We start from the raw sequence: 20,338 nt of genomic DNA, 5'->3' as shown, positions 1-20,338 counted from the left end.
TAAAGTGTGATCTCCAGGGCATCAGGACAGCAGTCACTGAAAGAAACAGCTATATCTCAATGCCAGTCTTTTCCCAAAATTCTCTCCTCTCTTTTGGAGTTTCATTACTATTGATGCTATCTCAGTTTTGCCCTGCTTCTAATTATATTACCTACCTGTCAAAAGTAGCAAGATATTAAGATTTGGAGCACACTGAACTGGAAACTAAGCAAATGTAATTAGAGATATGCCATGTTATTTAAGCCTGTTTCATATAAAGGGCTAAGTGTACTAAAATGTTAAATGGGAATTAGGTGTAAATATTAATGATGATGCATAGCTACTCAGTTTATGCTATGTGATCAAATGAATTTCTATATAATATAACAATTTCCTTTTAAGCTAACTCAGCTGAGCCAATGAAGCCAGCTTTTGCCTGTTCAGAAGCCAGCTTTTGCCTGTGTACAACAGACCTTAATCCTTATTTTTGACTGCTTTTGCAGGATCAGTTGACACAGTCAGATTGAAGTGGTCATGCATCACAGAGCCCACACTGCAGCCAGCAGATCTGTCTCCTCTTGCCTTCATCTGTTGGAGCTAAGTGTACATGTGAGATGTTCTGTGATCAACTAATAGTGATAAAGAGCCAGGATATAAAATACAAAAGCAAAACATTGCAGTTTTATGAACCCATCACTTTCCAAAATGAAATTAATCTGAAGTCAATGTTGGAATGAGCAGAACTTTTTAATGAATGTAGAACTATTGTTTTATTAAGCCACAGAAAGCAGCAATCAGTTCTGCAAGTACTCTTAATTTTATACACCTTACAATATAAGAATGATAGCTCTTTCAACTGTCTCTCAATTTTTCTTCAATTAAGGGTTTAAGTTTAAAGTAAGCAGTCTTGATAAATTAACAGTATGTTATTTAGCAATCTTAGTTATACAGCTTATTATTACTGTAATTTTACTGAACAAATGTGAGTGTGGCAAAAGCATCAATTCAGCATTAAGTGATGTTGCCAAGATGGTAATTTCTTTTATACCCTAAAGGTCAGTTAATAGGATCACTACATTGCTGATAAACTGAGCCCTACTATTTCTTACTAAGGACTGAGGGGCAAGTTCAATTTCAAGCACATAGTAGCTTGCCCTTAGATACTCTAAAAGACATATATGGAGAGTAAGGTTTGGATAAGAAAAACGTCCAAATACTTGGAAAGGTTCAGCTTTTATTCAGGCTAGTTATTCTGTCTTGTCAGTTCCACACTGGCAAGGATTGTAAGTATACACTTGCAAAGAAAGACAGAAGTAGCCCTAGTTCTACCTGGTGGCTTAGTCCTGCATTAGTGTTTCAGGGAGAGAAGGGAGGAAGGTGCATGTGAATGGGTTTTTTTTGTTTTCTTTAACACGACTGTTAACAGGTTATTCCAGAACCAGGTGTGTTATGAATTTAAAGGATAATAACCAGGTTGGAATAACTCTCCATATGGGCATTCCCATTTCAGAGTAAGTGAGGTTTTATAGTGTGGGTTAGCTTATTTAACTTGCAAAGTTTATCCTATTCAGAATCAGTGTTTCCCAGAGCGGAGGCTTTTCACAAAAAGTATTTCAGTCAGTTTCACTGCGTAGACAGAAATTCACTTTATATGACTACACACAAAGTTGATATGTACAATAGATCTTGATAAAATAGGAAATAATATTCTAAACTCTAGCTTCTATGTGCACTAACACATTATTAGTACGGTTTGGAGAATGTGGACCTCATTTGACAGAATACCATACCTGCCATCATAGGCAATCCCTGTAGCCATGTTTTAAGCCTTAAGACCACAACGAATCTTCAAAGGTAAAATACACCAGTCTTTATGATCTGAAGTGATTATATCAGCAACAAAGGAAAAGGTCTGTTTTATTCTTTAAATAATATGTTTAGCATTCTTGAAGAACCAGTGCCTTTTGTTGATGCAGTCTTGTAACAAGATATTTGGAGACTGGTAAGATGCAAAGGTTTCCCTTTTCATTTAAATGGTCAAATAATATGCAAAAAAAAAAGCAATTAAGGATAAACTGCATTTCAGATTAGACCCTACAGCAGCTTTACTGCTATGGTTGATCATGACATTGCTGAAGTCTTGAGGAAAAATGGTGCCTTCCTCCTATTCAGATGGTCTGAGTTATGTCCCTAATGAAATCTGTAAGATGTGATAGAACTGGAATAGCTGCAACTCAGATTGCAGCCCTCGCAAAATCTTTCCTGGGACCTTCATCAGGCAGAGGAAGTAATTCCCCTGGACTTCCAGTGCAAGAAACAAATAGAAAAATAATGGATAAACTAAGGAAATGTTAACCACAGCTTCTGTAGAAAAAAAACCTTGTCACAATAGCCAGTTGTCTAACTCAGCTGTTTGGTTTTGAGGAAGAACTTTTACTGAAAAGAAAAACATTTAATATTCTAAAAATTTTTATATCAGACAGGGCTTACTTTGAAAACTGAAATTTTACTGTATGTATCAGAAAGAAATGTAGCATTTTTAATAATTTTCTCAGTTCACTGTTAAGACAGTCCTTTGAGCACTGCCTGTGGATAATTCTTTTAAATAAAAAGCTGCTTCTCAAAAACTTCAAAAGACTATAACAAGTTTCTCTGTAACGTGTCTTTTAAGCCTTAACTTACCCTGGGTGTTAAGTTAGGATTTGTGAGGGCAATAAAGGTGATGCAGCTTTGCTTGAGAATAGTGTCCAACTGCACTCATCCTGGAGCAACTCACAAAGTACTGCAGACCTATGGCCCATGACTGTCCCTTTTCATACACTTTGTGTGATTTAATGAAAAGATTAACTAGAACATAAGCACCAAAGGAAAGAAAAGCTCCTTGAGTGATTCTAACCTGGGTCAGGCCAACTCTGACTCCAAAATGGAAGCATGGCAAGGGTGTTTGATTAGCACGTGTCCAAAGCTGCATTATTTTTAGAGTGAGATTTTACACTTTTAAAACAATTCTTGGTTTGTCATTGAGGTTTATGCTTCCACAGTATCAAGATACACCTTCTTTGTTTTGTGACATTGACATTTTAATATATTGTTGCTCACCTTATGCATGTGTGAACAATTGCTGTCTGAATGGGGTGACTAGACAATAACAGGGTAACATTCTTCTGTTTAAAACTCCTACTCAAGATATATATTCCTGAGCTTTCTAGTCCTGTCAGTTATAACTAAGCCATTAAGTTAATCAAGTTGAATTCAGAAAAAGGTGCTACCCGAAACCTGTCAAGGTAATTATTCTTCTTTATCCTCTGAGGTAGGAGTGCTCTGTGTCAAATAAACATTTTTTAAATGTTCCACCATAACTTTCTCCTCATCTTCAAGATCTGCACATTCTCTCATTTCCCACCTGAAAGAAAAAGAAATATTTCTTTAAAGCAACTCAATGCAAACTTCATTACTATCAAATGGTTGCCTTCTCCCACAGTGGGGTGCAACAGTTGAGATTACTGAATCATGCAGAATATAACCCCCAAAAATCTTGCCCCATGGAACTGGTATGGCTGTAACACAAATTCTCAAAACTACCACAAAATCTTACTTATATTTATTGTCATAGTAGTTTATTTTTCTAGTAGAGGTGGAAGCCTTGCAGACAGACAAAAAGTGGATAGCTAGCAAGTGTTTTAGAAGTTAAGCAGATGCTCTCAACACTCTGTTAATTTTCCAGTGAAAACTTGAACACCACATGTTGTCCGGCCCAAATGTTTCATGGGAATTGTCATTATTCACTTGCACTGAAAAATACTGCAAAACTGACTGGCTCTTTGTTTCTTTAACTGTCAGATGTACCTATCACTCCATGAAATAAACAACATGTCAGATTCTTCCCTTTCTCCATGTGAATACTCAATTTTAGTTTACGATGAAGTCCTAGTACTATTAAAACTGATAAAGAATATGAAGATGATTTTGCTTTTCTTTAGTAGTCAATTAAATACAAAACCTTAGGAGTATTCCCATGCAGAAAATCGGGATAACAAATGCAGAAGTAGTGCTGATACATACTCAGCTAAGCTGTATATCACTCTAATTATGCCTACATGATGCTCAGTAACGTGTCTCACTCTCTCTTTTACACATTTTGTAGATATTCAAAAGTTTGATATCTCTTTATTAGCAATCTCTTCCTGGTTTAAGTAGATAATAAAGTGTAGTAGATAATAAAGTGTAGTACAGATCAGCTGAAAACAAAAGGTAGAGCAAAAATATTGAAATTATATTTTCAAAAATTAAATCCAGTACATTATAAATGAGCCATAGGATGATCCTGTAAAATAAGAAACATAGAGAAGCAGCAGAACAAAGACTGTTTTAAGGAAACTACTGTCAGGAGCACTGCTTTAATCCTGTCCCCACACTTGTTAGAGCCTCATTCAGACTGAAAAAAACAGAAGCCATGTACAAGTTTAGACTGGTGAATAAATAAAGTATAACACAGAATGGTTATATTTTGGTATATTGCATTCATTGTATTTGCAAAAAGAGGACAATCTTTCTTGACAATAGTGCATGGTCTGCATTTTTGTAACTAAAAATGGAATCTGACAACTCACATTACTGCCTGAAGTTAAGTAGTATTAGAACAAGCAAAGCAAAGCAGACCATGAATAAAATTATAAACACTATGTCCACCATCACAGTTTTGCAATAATTAACTTCCTATTACTCCACTCATATGTGACTACAAGCATACTTAACCTTATCTGAATACTAATATGAGGTACAATTAATTGCTATTATGACTGGCTGCTTCATTCTGTGGTTTATGACACGTTTAGAAAACCTGGCTATATGGGGCCTCAGCACAGTCAATTTTGCAAGTGTCCCAAGTGACTGCTGTTAAGGAAGGTGACCGGTTTCCCTTTTTCATTTTCCTTATGTACCAAGGAGCTTCTCCCATCCTAGTAAGAAGTCATGTAAGCCTTAATTTGAATTTATGGTCCTCAGAGTCATTCAAAACCACCACTTTACGAGTTGAATTGATTAATTTTAATTAATTTGATTTGTTGCATATTTTTAAGTAGAGGAGCTGTTTACCTAGGAGGACGTCAACTGAACATGGTAAATGGAATACTTTCAAAACAGCTATTGCTGGAGGTATTACTCCAGCAGCAGATAGAAATCTAGCAGTCTTGGCTAATGGAAACTTAACAATAAATCAGCAGATTCCTTTTAAAGATAGTGACTTCATACTTGTCAGCACATTTCATTGAATCTTAAACGTTAGTGTTGGTAAAAATCTTCAATGTCATCCAGTGTTGGTAAAAATCTTCAGTATCACCTACTTTCACCATTCGTTAGTATTCACTTTATAACAAGTTTTTACTAATACATTACATTATCATTTTATGAAAAAGTAGTCTATTTTTTAAGCATTTAAGCAGGCCCAATGAGGATAAGAATGTCTTCAATGCATTCACTTAACAGTATCCATGAATTAAAGATCTAGGAAATGAGCTTGACAAACACCTGGTTCCTCATCTGATGGAGAAATTTTTTAAGTCTTGTGCTTAAATTCTGGGGACACTATTGTTTTTTAAAAGACTACTGGACAGTATACAACAAGGCCACAATATATCTTTGCCTTTTCAAGTAGGATGAGAAATTAGGTGTTTGTATTAAAGTAGGAAAAGACTTGACGTTTACTATTCAAAAATTTGTCTAAAATGGAACATATCTAAAATGTGTGACAATTCTTTTGGCAATAGTAATTGGTACAAATCCAACTAGCCAATTCAAGTAAGGTGAATGTGAATGAAATTAACACAGAATCATAGAATGGTAGGGGTTGGAAGGGACCTTTACAGATCATCCAGTCCAACCCCCCTGCAGAAGCAGGTTCACCTAGATCAAGTTGCATAGGAACATGTCCAGGCAGGTCCTGAAGACCTCCAAGGAAGGAGACTCCACAACCCCTCTGGGCAGCCTGTGCCAGGGCTCCCTCACCTCACAGTGAAATAGTTTTTTCTTATGTTTAAGTGGAACTTTTTGTGTTCCAGCTTCATCCCTTTACCCCTTGTCCTGTTACTAGCTACTATAGAAAAAAAGGGATGCCCCAACCTCCTGACACCCACCCTTTAGATATTTATAAATGTTAATAAGATCTCCCCTCAGTCTCCTCCAGACTGAACAGCCCCAGTTCCCGCAGCCTTTCCTCATAAGGAAGATGTTCTATACCCTTGATCATCTTGATGGCCCTGCACTGGACTCTCTCCAGCAGTTCCCTGTCCCTCTTGAGCTGAGGAGCCCAGAACTGGACACAGGACTCCAGATGAGGCCTCACCAGGGCAGAGGAGAGAGGGAGAAGAACCTCCCTTGACCTGCTGGCCACACTCTTCTTGATACTCCCAGGATGCCATTGGCCTTCTTGGCCACAAGGGCACATTGCTGGCTCATGTTTAGTTTATTATCAATCAGGACTCCCAGGTCTCTCTCTGCAGAGCTGCTCTTCAGCAGTTTGACCCCCAGCCTGTACTGGTGCATGGGGTTGTTCCTTCCCAGATGCAGGACTCTGCACTTGTCCTTGTTGAACCTCATGAGGTTCCTCTCTGCCCAACTCTCAAGCCAGTCGAGATCCCACTGAATGGCAGCACAGCCTTCTGGGGAATCAGCCAGTCCTCCCAGTTTGGTGTCATCAACCAACTTGCTGAGGGTACACTCTGTCCCCTCAATCCAGGTCATTGATGAAAACATGGAACAAGACTGGCCCCAGAACCGATCCCTGTGGAACTCCACTGGCCACAGGCCTCCAACTCGATTCTGTGCCATTGATCACCACCCTCTGGGCTCTGTCATTCAGCCAGCTTTTGATCCACCTCACTGTCCACTCATCCAAGCCACACTGCTTGAGCTTTCTGATGAGGATGTTATGGAGACAGTGTCAAAAGCCTTGCTGAAGTCAAGGTAGATGACATCCACTGCACTCCCCTCATCTAGCCAGCCAGTTATGCAGTCATAGAAGGCTATCAGGTTGGTCAAACAGGATTTCCCCTTGGTGAAGTCATGTTGACTCCCCTTGATAACTCTCTTATCCTTCATATGTTCAGTGATAACATTCAGGATGAGTTGTTCCATCACTTTTACAGGGATGGATGTGAGGCTGACCGGCCTCTAGTTTCATGGGTCATTCTTCTTGCCCTTTTGAAGACTGGGGTGACATTGGTCTTTCTACCATCCTCAGGCATCTTGCCTGTCCTCCATGATTGTTCAAAAATGATGGAGAGGGGCTTTGCAATCACATCAGCCAGCTCCCTCCGCACTCTAGGATGCATCCCATCAGGACCCATTGTCTTATGAGCCTTAAGCTTGGCCAACAAGTCTTTAACCTCTTCCTCTTCCACCCAGGGCAAGTCCTCTGCTGTCCTGGCCATCCTGTTATCCTTGCTCAACTGGGCTTCCCGAGGGTCAGTCTTGGCCATAAAGACTGAAGCAAAGAAGGCATTCAGTACTTCGGCCTTCTCTGCATCCTCAGACATCATGAATTACTTTCAAAATGCAAACTTCCTCAGTTGAGCAGCCAATCTGCACACCTCTGTTGTTTCAAATTATTAGTCTTAGAGAAATTTCCAAATACATAAGTGGCATATATTTTATTTTAGTCTGGCTATGTCCTGGAAAATCAAATAAAATCAGCATTTCCAAAGGGTACTGGAATTATCTGAGCCAATCCATCATATCCCCATCTACATTTTGCTTAGTTCATATAACCATAATAAGTCCAAGTTTCCATAAACTTTCAGTTCATTATTCTTTTAAAAGAAATATTTAAATTTTCATCACCTTTGTAATCTTAAGTGTTGCATTGCAAGATTTCACGCCAATATTACTTGTGTGCTTACAGAATTCAGCATTTGAAATGTTTTCAAAAGATGCTGAAATACAAAGAATGTGGATGACACACTGTGTGGACTTGAAGCAAATTGCCTACTAACTCTTTTTTGTATGTGGTTTCTTTCAGTGTTGCACGTGGCTGACCAAGGGAAAACCCTATCAGTATATTTTTTGGATAGATGCAGCAGAAGGTATCAGCACAGATAAATGCAGGAATCACTGAAGGTTTCTGTTGGTTGGCCTAGACCTTAGATCATGAGGTCAAAGAAGATAACTGGTACTGGGAGGCCTTCTATTTCTCCTCATAAATAAGAGGCAAGAGAGGCTTGGCTTGTGTATGTACATGCTAACAAAGAGCAAGGGGAGAAGTATGCTGTGCCCCAAGGAGGTCCAATAGTTGCAGCTCAGGTTTCCTTAGCAATGTGCTAACCTTGCTCATAATTTGCTTGAATACATCCATTTATATAAACAGGTGTACAGGACTATATTTTGCGACACATTAATCTCTCCCCTACATGAAAGTGACCATGGTTTTGCCAGCCGTTGACAGAGAAAGAAGGAAGCGACAAAGCAGAGACAGGTGTTTTGCTGTTTTGTTTTTATCATCATCACACATAGTATTCTTGTACATGTACAGGACCTTTACCGAATTAAAGTACTTTTGTTTCAAACAACCGTTATCCGTTTGTACTGGATTATACTGCCATATTTATATCTGAGATGGAAAAATACATGAAGTTTTGTATTTTTGTATGGTTGTTGAAATTTTGTATGGTCAATCAATACACTTAAATGTACATGTAAATGTTTATTGTAATTCAAAACCGACTTGTACATTTAAATTTATTTGAATACTGTCAATAAAGTCAGTAATGTTCTCTACACTGAGCTGCAATGGGTAGAGCAATCATGGTTACATAAAACATAATATCTTGCTATCAGCTCATGAAATATTTTAATGAATTACATTTTTGCTTCCTGAAGTTCATCAGTCACACAGCTGTGAATTAAGCTCTTGCAAGGAGTGAAACAATTGTTTTATCAGTGTCTAGCATGTTATACTTCACCATGAGACAAGAAATCTCAGCAGCTGGTAACTTGTTTGTCATACTTAAGTAATAGAAGAATAGACATCTCTGTAAGTTTTACTTCATATTTCAGTTGTAAATACACTTTTTGTAACATGAGAAATCGTAGACCAAGAAATTCATTTTACATCAATGTTAAGCAGCCAACTAAATCCAATGTTTATCCATAATCTCAAGTCTTGAAAAATTTTTCTATTAGGGGGCAGAGGGTAATGTTTTATTTTTATAATGCTAGTATTAAATTAAAAGATAAGTCTCTGGTATTTTAATCAGATTGCATTTGGTTAAAATAATTTATTTAAGACTGCAACTAACATTTTAACTCCTTAAATAATAACCATTCAAAAATGCCAGTCATTTGTGTAGTAAACTTCTTAGCCTTTTTAATCTTTCTTTAATTTTTCTACTAAACACATACTGCCCCGAAGGACATTTAAAAAAGCAGGACACAGGCAGTCATCAAATACACAACTACCGCACTATTGAACAAGATTCAGAGGAATGAATCAAGGCATTAAAATGTTCTTGTAGAGATAGTCACCCTGAAATCACACCAACTGGGACAATGTCTCTAGGTTGACCTAATGCAAAACTGTTCACTTGTTTTTATTCAAAATAAACAATATTCCCCTGTAGTGCAAAGTTGTATTGTCAGAACAATCTATATGAACATCATTGTCATTTGTTATATTCTGAAAGAAATCACACCTGAAAATTTCATAGAATCACGGAATGGTAGGGTTGGAAGGGACCTTTAGAGAATATCTAGTCCATCTCTCCTGCAGAAGCTCTTACATATACACAAGTACCATGAAAAATGCCCTCCCAGAATTTTCCCCATTGATAAATTAATTTACTTCCTAGAGAATATAAAGGTCAACACCATAAGAAATACTATTTATGTTCTTAAATATCTATATGCTACAAGAATGAGAGAGACAGAAAAAAAAAAAAGTGGAGACACAGCTAAGAGATCAACAGAGTTATGCACCTGCTTCCAAAGAGCAAACAAAAAGAACAGGCAGCATTTCAATGCACTGAAGAAATCAGTATATGGGAAACATTTCAGAAAGTATGTCACAAGAAGAGAAGAGAATAGAGCTCTGAGTCACAGGTTAACCTGTCCCAGCTATGAAGTTAAGGCATTAGAAGGATATTGAAGAAGTTTTGAACTGAAATAGAAACTTCACAAGTGTTGGAATAGAATGATGAAAGATCCTTTTCCAGGGCAAGAACACAGAAAGATGTTGTCAAGGGCAGCAGAAGGCAGAGAGCAAAAATTTGAGACAACTTCTAGCTGCACTAAAAAAGGAGAGGTAGTATTTACCCAGTTTTTACCCAGCCTCTGACATCTTTGAAAAACAGTGAATCAAGCCTCTTCAGCACCAAGCCATGAGCTACAGTCAGTGGGAATATATCACAATGGGTGAAGCTTTCTCTGAAGTTGGTTTTTTGTTTTTTTTTTTTTTTTAAATTTATTTAACCCCCCCCCCCCCCCCAAATCTAACACAATAGAAAATTGGGAAGATCTATATCCTCAACATTTCAGTTGGTTCTGTTAAAAACTCATTAAGTTAAATTTCCATTTTTTTCAGTGCGTACTTACAACTCCTTCTTAACCGCATTGGACATTTCAGAGAATTAGGCTCATGCTGACCCAGCAGCAGCAGGATGTCTCTTTAATTTGATGTTCAGTTTTCTGAGATTCCCTGTTTTTTACAGAACTTTTATACTGCTACTCTAGGTTCAACAGCATTTACATCACAATGATGTTGATGTCATAGATAATATGTCATAAAAAACAGAAAGATGACCTTAATGAAAATGTTTCCAACTTAAGTGAGAAAACATATATATATGTATGCATATGTGTGTGTGTGTATATATATATATGACATTTCTAGATAACAATACAGACTGATAAAGGCAATGTACTAAACTATTAACAGAAGACTAGTTATACATTTCTTAGAGAGGCAAGCTGTTAGTAGATGAACATTAGAGTAAAATGAAACCCAAAGTTTTGAACACCTAGATATTTACTCCCAAAAGCAATTTGGGATTTTAGTTTGCATAAATCCTAAAGTAAGAAAGAGTTACAAAAAGAAAAATCACAGATTTCTAACAGTTTTCTCCCACACTGATCTAAACCACTAGTATTCCTCTTGGTAAACGGTATCTGAATTCCCATGAGGATTCTCCTGTCCCAGACCTTGTCCTTCTGGCATCCTACAACCTCACATCCAGTCACAGAGTATGTGTCTTCTTATAACAGGGACATATTACTATATCTGAGTAGATTCTAGTGAGAATTATATGATGGAATGCATAAAGAATAAAAATTCTATAGAGATACACATCTATCAGCAGGATCCTAGAATGATTTTGCAAGATGAAGCCTGAATTGGTGAAAAAATTCATCTGAAAGATCTTGAATAACAGGGCAGACTTTAAATGATCTGCCAATTGTCAAGTACTTCTAATTAGGGTGAGCTTTACAGATTTAAATTCATTGTGAAAGCATTTGATTTCAACTTCTTTTTAAGTAAATGATGTAAATTTTTATTCAATACAATACTTCAAGATGAAATATATATTTTTTAATTTTCACAAATTTAGGGATTTTTAACCCAAACTAATATTTTTAGCTTTTCAGATAACCAAATATGTGTGAAGTATTTTATGTTTAGTACAAAACATTTTGATTTTTGAATGTTGCTTTTTAATTAAGTTAAAGAAAAATCCCCAAAACCTAGTAATGATAATTTACACAGTCTCAATTTGCTGGTCTTACTCAGATTTGGGCCAAAGCATGTTCTCCTTTAGCGTAACTGCTTAGAACCTTAAGCAAAGTTAACTCACAAAGAATTATTTCTTTATAACAACAGCCACAGAAATAATTTTTATAAATCTTATTTCCTGCAAAGTGTGTCTTGTTCTTGTTCTTTTACACTATCCCAAAAAATCTCTAGTGCATCCATGAAGTTGCTTATCAGACTCTCTGAATTAAGAACACTATATGCTTGATTGTGCAAAGGCATATAAGATTTCAAATACATACACATATAGCAAACATCTATATGCTCATGCGAGTAATAAAGCAGTGATGCAGGCATTCAAGATGGCCAATTTTATGGAAGAAGGAGATCAATAACACTGTGTCTAAGCCAAGTGCTTGGAGGTAAATATTCAAATAATTTAGTATTTCCAATAATTTAAAATAACTTGGTCATCATCATATGAAATTATTTATTTTGAGCATTAATATAATTTTCCAAGAAAATTGAGAAGCCTGAATTCACAAAAGGATGACCACAGTACTGATAAGATTTCCATTCAGTAAATGTTAAGTTTTACTTGTGTGTGATTACGTGGTATATGCTAAGAAACAAAAATGTATTTATTTAAAATATCCTGCTCTTCAGGTCATGGACTATTTGTTCCCTCTCTCAACCTCTTCCCTTTTTATTTCAATTTACAAAGGCTTACCATAATGAATACTGAAAGCCCAATATAAATACTTTAAAGGATTAAGCTTTCAAAGGTGGATACTGGGGCATATGTATTTTCTGTAAATGCAAGCACAAGCTATATCTGCTGAGAAATTATATTTGATAATTTGACAGCTTTGTGGTTTAGCAATATAAAAAATCATATTTTGTCAACAAGAAACTTCCTCCATTTGTTAAGAAGGGGCTATGGAGCTAGCATATGAAGATGAATTTTTTGGAAACACATATTATTTTCTCGATGCACTGAATTTGTAAAAAATATTAATTTTATTTCTCTTAGAAGTATTCCACTCAGTTCATAACTTGCAGATAACGATGTGCAGTCCAAGGAGAACATTTAGGAGAGACAGGAATTATTGATATCAAAAGGTTTTATTCAAATTTGAGCAAATGATGGGCTGCTGAAAAATCTTACATTCTTTCAAATTCATACAAAAAAGAAAATTACTCCTGCCTGCCTGTGGCCAGAATCCTTGTGAGGACTAAGCATGCCTTGTCCTGGGATATCACAGGTGCCATCTAGAGAAGGGCCACTTGAAACAGGATGTTCAGGGCTGCGTCCTGTTGGATTATCTCCAAGGACAGACACTTTATTACTTCTTTGGGCAACTTGGTCCAAAGTTTGACTACCCTTGTAGCAAAAAGAGGCTTTCTTAAGTTCAGACAGAATTTCTGCATTCCTGTTGTGCCTATTTCCTCTGCTCCTGCCACTGGGCACCACTGAGGAGACCATCATCTTTACTCTCTCAGCCCATACTCACAGATAAGGTCTAGCCTTTTCTTCCCTAGGCTGAGCAGTCCCAGCGCTCTCAGCTTCTTCTTGTTTCACCCTGTTTCACCATACCATGTGGGGCCACCTCAGATGGCAGGCAAACACCACATCTCCTTCACACCTATAGAAATTCTAGCAGGCAGCCCTACCAAAGACAGATTAGTCCCATCATTAGTGCTGTCCCATATGGCACAGTTGTCCCTCGTCACGCACAATGCAGCTGCATCTGGCTCTGACTACTACGCATTCATGTAACTAAAGACAGTATCAGGATATTTCTATGTGGTGTGACAGAGAATTGTAGACAAATGCCAGTGACAGCACTAAGCAAGCTGCTCCCGGCTCTGCAAGCTGCTCAACTGCGTTTGTCTGGTAGTGACTCAAGTGAAGGAGGCCATACCTGTACTGTTGCGGGTTGGCTTTAAATTGCTCAGATGACCTTAATTTTGGCATTTTACATATTCTAAACCTTCAGCCTGCAATTTAAATAATCTTTGAAGATAGTACATTTACACACTGTCTCAAAAGGAGAGAGTGCCTTATGGAAAATGCTGACAACAATCCAATATAGAATATCACAAGATGGTACACAAGGAAAAACCACATAACGGGGAATATAATCCCAGTATCATACACAAGTAAGATAATTATCTTTTATTGGTATTAAAGAGACACCTACATATGCTTCAACACAATTCTGCTGCCACCAGAAGATACCCATTTGACTTTCAGTGGGTATATCTCCTGGCATGACTATATGCTCTTCAGCAGGGCTCCCTTGGAAGGTGTATTTGATGACCAAAGTGTCCCAGTCTTGGTGGTGGGAGAGGTGGGATTCCCTGAGTGTCCTGGACTCCTGTCCAGCTCACAGCTTTGGCAGTGGAAAATTCCCTTGCTTGGACTGCAGCAGTCATGGCTCTTCTGACATGTGTCAAAAGCTCCTGCTAGTGAACGAAAGCACTTGTAGAAAAATCAAAGTGACTGTAACTTTTAATAGCTGAAATAGGGAAGTAAATGAGCCCAAATCAGACAACTGTAACTGCACATCAGTACTTCATTTCCCTGTCTGACACAGGGTAAATGTGGTCCCTTCAATAATGAACAGCATGTGAATAGTGTCTATGTGTCTTTAAAAAAAAACAAAACAAAACATCTGTACTATAATGAAATCTACAGTATGTTTTTTCAACTCTGAAGTTCATTCTTGAAAGGCAACTATATGGAAACTGTGCACTAAAAGGCAAGACTATTAATGGCTAATGCTGAGTCAGGATGAATTCTTTAATAGTAAAAATTGGGAAAGAATATGCCAAAAATAAGAGACAGAAAGTCCAGGATAAACTGGCTGGTTTCCATTGTGAGAAACAAACAAACAAATTCAACAAGCCTAGCAGCTGCTTCTTACTTTATTTTCAAAACTTAGCAACTGGTTGTATAACCCTCTTGCAAGGATTACAAGGGCCAGACTGAAAATGCAATAAGAAATTGATGCAGAGATACCATCTCAGAGAAGAATAATCTACATAGTCTAACAAATCAATTTCAGACTAGCAAACAGGTGAATAAACAAATGCAGCGGAGATGAAGATACATAAACAGAATCTCTGCCTACAGTATGCTTCATTCTTAGCCATTTTGGTCTTTCACTGCTGTATTGCAATCCTTTGCAGAAAAGTTCATGTGAAACAAACAAAGAAAGAAACAATTTGTTTATATTTGGAACTAAAAAACCCAGTAATTTTCTCCAGTTCATTCCATGCAGGATGATATTACTGATATCAGTGTAACTAATATTTACATCCAGAAATGAAAAAGTCACAAATCCTAAGAGAAGGGTAAGTGAAAAGAGGACTGAAAATACTGGAAATCAGTCATGCAGATAAATATCTAGCGACCAAGGTAAGGGAGAGAGCTAGAAGAAATTCCCCAATACCTCTCCTTAATAAGCTGGCAAAGACCTTTTGCTGCTTAGTTCAGGACACCTCTTAAACTGTTGTTAATTTGAAAAAGACGAATAAACAAAAGCAAATTTCATCTGGTTTAGACCCATTATATAGACTAGTGGCTCTACAGAATAGCATGCTGAGCTCTGATACATAAATCTTCTTTAGGAAAGCACTTATTAAAAGTTTATAAAGCTGTGTATTAAATACATTTTAAAATAATGTTCATTAATTTGCTCAACATGTGTATACACATGGAAATCTTTTACCTGTAAACAGTATTTATAATTCAAGATACATATTTAGGATACTTGCTAAATAGGGGGTTGATTAAACAGAAATATTGCATGTTGAAACATGTTAATATACCTCGTATTTGATGTAACTGTTTCCATTCTGACATTCTTTTGGAAAGCTAAAAAGTTGTACAAATATTGTTTTAAAGATTATGAGGCTCTAGTTTTCAAATTCACCCAACAGAGTAATTTAAATTATAATACTGGCTTTACTAATGCAAGCAGTGACTGAGGAATTTTCCTTTATTTAATATAAATGCATTATTTTTCATTAATCTGTTAATGTTGCAATAGCCAAAACCTTGTGGCCCAAAAAACCCTCACCAAACATGAATATAATACGATAAAACTTAAATGATCTAGGCACAATACATCTAATATACATTTTATGTATACTCCAGTGAAGTTGCCTAACAGAGTGGTGAGAATAACATTTGGCAAATTACTTGCCAAACTTTCTTCTGGCATTGTTTTGTAGGGCACATAAACTAAGGATGGCATTATTCAACAGATAAAGCAAAAAGGCTGTCTTGTGGTGTAAGATTTATGTGATGTCAGGAATGCAGGAAGGAGACGGCTGATGAAAAAGACTTGTAACAAAACAGTAACACCATGCAAATACTAGAGACATGTAAAATCTATTGACGCGTGCAGGTTTGTTGTTGCTATCATCTAAATGATATTTATTCCCACTGATTTTTGGAACTGGAAACTTTCTTGGGATTACGTGCATAGATCTGCAACCAGGAAAGTCGTGAAGACATATGTTCACAACTTTTACTGATGCAGAAAACACCAATTTGGTAAAACTTTCTATAGATATATACCCACTTTTACATCATTTTCAACAGGAAACACATCTCAAATCTGGAAATAAGAAAATACCTCAGACAGTTAAAAAAGTTGGCCTTTGCCAGCAAGAACCAAGGATCACACCCCTGCTGCCACTTTGGTCGGGGATGTGGGGAGAACAAGGAACGAGGTGCAGCACTCCATTGGACTGTAATACAGCAATTCAGTGAGGAATTTATTAATTCCTAAATACAGGAGAAAGAAAGTGTCACTGTGGGACAGTCTGTATCTTTCAAATTCAAATGACTCACAGGAGACATGAGAGAGTGACAGAGGAAGGGTCTCCCATGTACGAGTAAAATCCCCACCTGCCAGGCTCCTGGCTTCATGTCTCTGTGTGATGAACTTTAAAAGGTTTGGATTTCATCTTGGTGGGGGATGGGAACATTTTTGAAATCTCAGAAATCTTCTCATGACAGGAATATATATAAGGAATAGATATGTTTTTTAATGTTTCCTCTCCCTTATCCACCAAATATACCAAATAAAGCCAATAAAATCTATGTCATCCAGATATCATATCTGAAGATTTGGAAGACGCCCAAAAAAACAGATATAGGTGAAGCCTACTGCATCTGGCAAAATGCATATCAATTAATGTAATTTTCAGCTTTTGAAAGAGGAATAATTTTTTTTAGCCTGGGTAAGAGATGACTGAGGAGAGGCCTTAACAACACTTATGAGTATCTAAAGGGCAGGTGTCAATAGGCTGGGGTCAGTCCTTTTTTCTGTAGTGCTCAGTGACAGGACAAGGTGTAATGGGTGCAAACTGGAACATAGGAAGTTTCTCTGGAACATAAGGAAAAATTTCTTTGCTGTGAGAGTGAGGGAGCCCTGGCACAGGCTGCCCAGGGAGAGTGTGGAGTCTCCTCCTCTGGAGGTTTCCAAACCTGCCTGGACATGTTTCTGTGTGACCTAATCGAGGGGAACCTGCTTTAGCAGGGGGCTGGACTAGATGATCTTTAGAGGTCCCTTCCAACCCAATCATTCTGTCATCTGTGAGTCTGTAATCTCTATCCTCTGATTAGTTTAGATCTGAAGCAGCAATAGCCCTAAAAAATGTAATAGTTCATGCTGTATTGGAACTCCTGGTAATGCACTTTTTGTTTTTAGAAATCAGAACAAAGAAAAAGAATAATTTCTGCATAAAGAGGTGCCAAATAAATTTTTAAAATGTTGCTTATTACAATAAATCAGACTATGAAGCCAAAGTTGGTGCAATGTTTCTCTTTTCTTTTTTTTTTTAATTCTAATTCTATATTTCTGCTCAAGGCAAATCATATTCTCATTCCATGTTTGTGGAGTATCATGTGAGCTTTATTCTGGGATCAAATATGAAAAGGATAAATTGTTGAAAATGTATTGAAATGGGTTTAATTATTCAGTATTTTTAAAACAAATGACAGATTTAGAAATTATGAAGACCCCTAGGACCATAAAACCTACAATGTCTGCTGCAGCTGGCACTTACAATGTCTATCTCATCCTAAGCACCAGTTTTTCTCTTTCTGAAATATCTGAAACAGTCACAAATATGGCTGAAGACAGACGTGGACATCTTGTAATAGTATGCTTTTTCTATCTACTTACCAGATTTTTTAGTAACTGAGTCACTTCAGGGGAAGAGATTAAGTGGTTGTAATGACTACGTTAAGATTTTTATGAGCATAAGAAGAGAGGTCAAGCACACCTCACATAATAATGAGAGGTCAAGCACAAAATGACTTTAGGCCTGGCTCATTTTTATCCTACACTCATACAAATCACAGTTAAATAAAAGCTATACCTACTACTTCTACATCACATAGTCACCAGCAATCTTTTAACATCCCTATGTTGCTTCTTGGTTGCATGCACAATAATGCATCAGTGTTTAGAACCCAACTGTGGTACTGCAGAAAACAAACACATTCTCCTGTCAGAAAAAAGACTCTGATCTCTCTCTTACAAAAGATGAGTAATAAGAATAAAAAGTGTTTGCATAGAATTTCATTGTCTGCCTTGAAATTTCTTTTCACTGTAAAGCTGCACATCCTAACATCCATAGAAAAGTTATTAGAAGATAAGGAGTTATAGGTATCACTAAAAAGATTAAAATTGGGCAAGTATCTGTAGAAAAAAAATGATGGAGTCTGCGTAAGATACCTTTAAATAGTTCCATAAAATTAATATCATGTCAAAAGGGAAGACACAAGGCTTAAATGTGTTGCATGGTATAAATTTTTCCCATGTTTGTGCCAGCCATAAATAAAACCCTCTCCTACTCAAATCCACCACTGTTGTTGTAAATTCTCTGACTTGGACTGGTAGCTGTAAGAAGCCAAAATGGAAGTGATAATACCAGTGATACTGAAAAATGGAAAAAAGAAAAGGCAGAAACATGGAAGGAGACACACTAAAGCAGTTCCCTTCTTTTTGGCAAAGCTGCTAGATTTGCAAGCAGAGATATCTTTAAAAATTTATAATCTGGGAATTTTACATTTACAGAGAACTTGCAACTACTCCGTGCACAGTAAAGCATGACTGGTGAAGGATAAGGGGATTTCCTATTGAAGTCTATGAAATAGACAGATCTCTCTGGGATGCTACTGAGATAAGTAAGAGATTTTGTAAATAATTTAAATATTTTAACAGCCTAAAGGTCAGCATAATATCTGAAGATAAAGGGTTAATAAACAGAAGAAAATAGATTCAGAAGAGTATTTATCTTGAGGGAATATATTAAATAGATGGATATATACTTACATGGAAAAATTGAATTATACCTTTCTTTCAAGGATGAGGATATTTCTAAGACTGAAAGCATTTTAAAACCTGATGCATCTAGATGAAACCACAAAATAAACAAGGCATAAAGTATCCCTAATTTCATCTGGGACAGAGTTCATTTTCTCCCTGGTAGCTGGCACAGCGCTATGTTTTGGATTTAGTGTGAGAATAATTCTGAGATAGCACTCTGATGTTTGTTAATTATTGGTTCTTATCCTAAGTGAAACACTTTTCACATTCCCATAGTTTGCCAGTGAGGATGAATAACTGGGAGGGAGTATGGACAGGACAGCTGACCCCAGCTAGCCAACAAGGTATTCCATACCACAGGATGCCATGCCCAGTATGGAAACTGGGAGGAGTTTCTATATGGGGAGGGAAGAATCCCTGCTCAGGCAGCAGACGGTGAGAAATTGCATTAGGCATCACTTGTCTTTTCATGGGTTTTATTTCTCTTTTTCTATTTATTTTCATTACCATTATTACTATGATTATTGCTGTTGTTGTTTCATTTTACTTACTAAACTGTTCTTATCTCAACCCACAAGTTTGGGGTTGTCTTCTCTGATTCTCCTCCCCATCCTCCTGTGGGATGGTGGGGGAGTGAGAGTGGCTGTGTGGCACTGTGTTGATGGCTGGGGTTAAACTCAATTTGCTGGATGTGGGCAAATATTTAAAGCGAGCAACATTACATGTTTTCCCTTCTTTTATAGTCTTTTCTGGGACAGACACTAAAGCCGTGCACCGATCAGACATGGCTACCTCACGGCCAATGATCTACAAGCCGAAGAACATCAAATCAGGGAATGAGAATTGTTGATGCATGTAACATTATTGTTAAGTATTTTTTTCCCTGAAGTACTTATTCAGTAAATATATATAAAGAACTGTGGACTGTGGGGAAATGTGAACCTCGTAGAGCATGCCAGCAGATAAGATTTAACTGATTTGCAGAGGGATATTTCAGTCTTGAGAAACAATATGTAAAACTCTTGTTCACTGCTTTCTTCAGGGTGGTTACACTAATATTACCTTATCTATTCTGCATTAAAGACTCGACTCACTGTGAGCTCAGTTTTCATTAACAAAAATATATCCAAGCACGCACACACACACACACACACATAAAAGCAATGCAACAACAATTTATTAGGTATACAGAAGATAATGCTTCTGAACAACGAATTGTACAGCTCAGCATGTGACAGTTAGTGGTCTTCATACTGGTTGTGTCATAAAG

At 37.1% G+C, this 20,338-nt stretch overlaps 1 protein-coding gene across 1 annotated transcript in view; it reads right to left on the bottom strand.

The window, feature by feature from the left end:
- Positions 1-2,917: 2,917 nt before the first annotated feature.
- KIAA0825 (KIAA0825 ortholog) overlaps positions 2,918-20,338 on the bottom strand; it is a 251,533-nt gene continuing 234,112 nt past the window's right edge. The window contains exon 21 of the mRNA XM_062018445.1: positions 2,918-3,382. Coding sequence (XP_061874429.1) covers positions 3,268-3,382 — 115 coding nt within the window. The 3' untranslated portion in view covers positions 2,918-3,267. The remainder of the gene's footprint in view (positions 3,383-20,338) is intronic.

The sequence above is a fragment of the Colius striatus genome, chromosome Z (assembly GCF_028858725.1).
Source record: "Colius striatus isolate bColStr4 chromosome Z, bColStr4.1.hap1, whole genome shotgun sequence".
Classification (NCBI taxonomy): Eukaryota; Metazoa; Chordata; class Aves; order Coliiformes; family Coliidae; genus Colius; species Colius striatus.
Note: the sequence above shows the minus strand (reverse complement) of the source record. Positions and strands in the feature narration are given on the sequence as shown.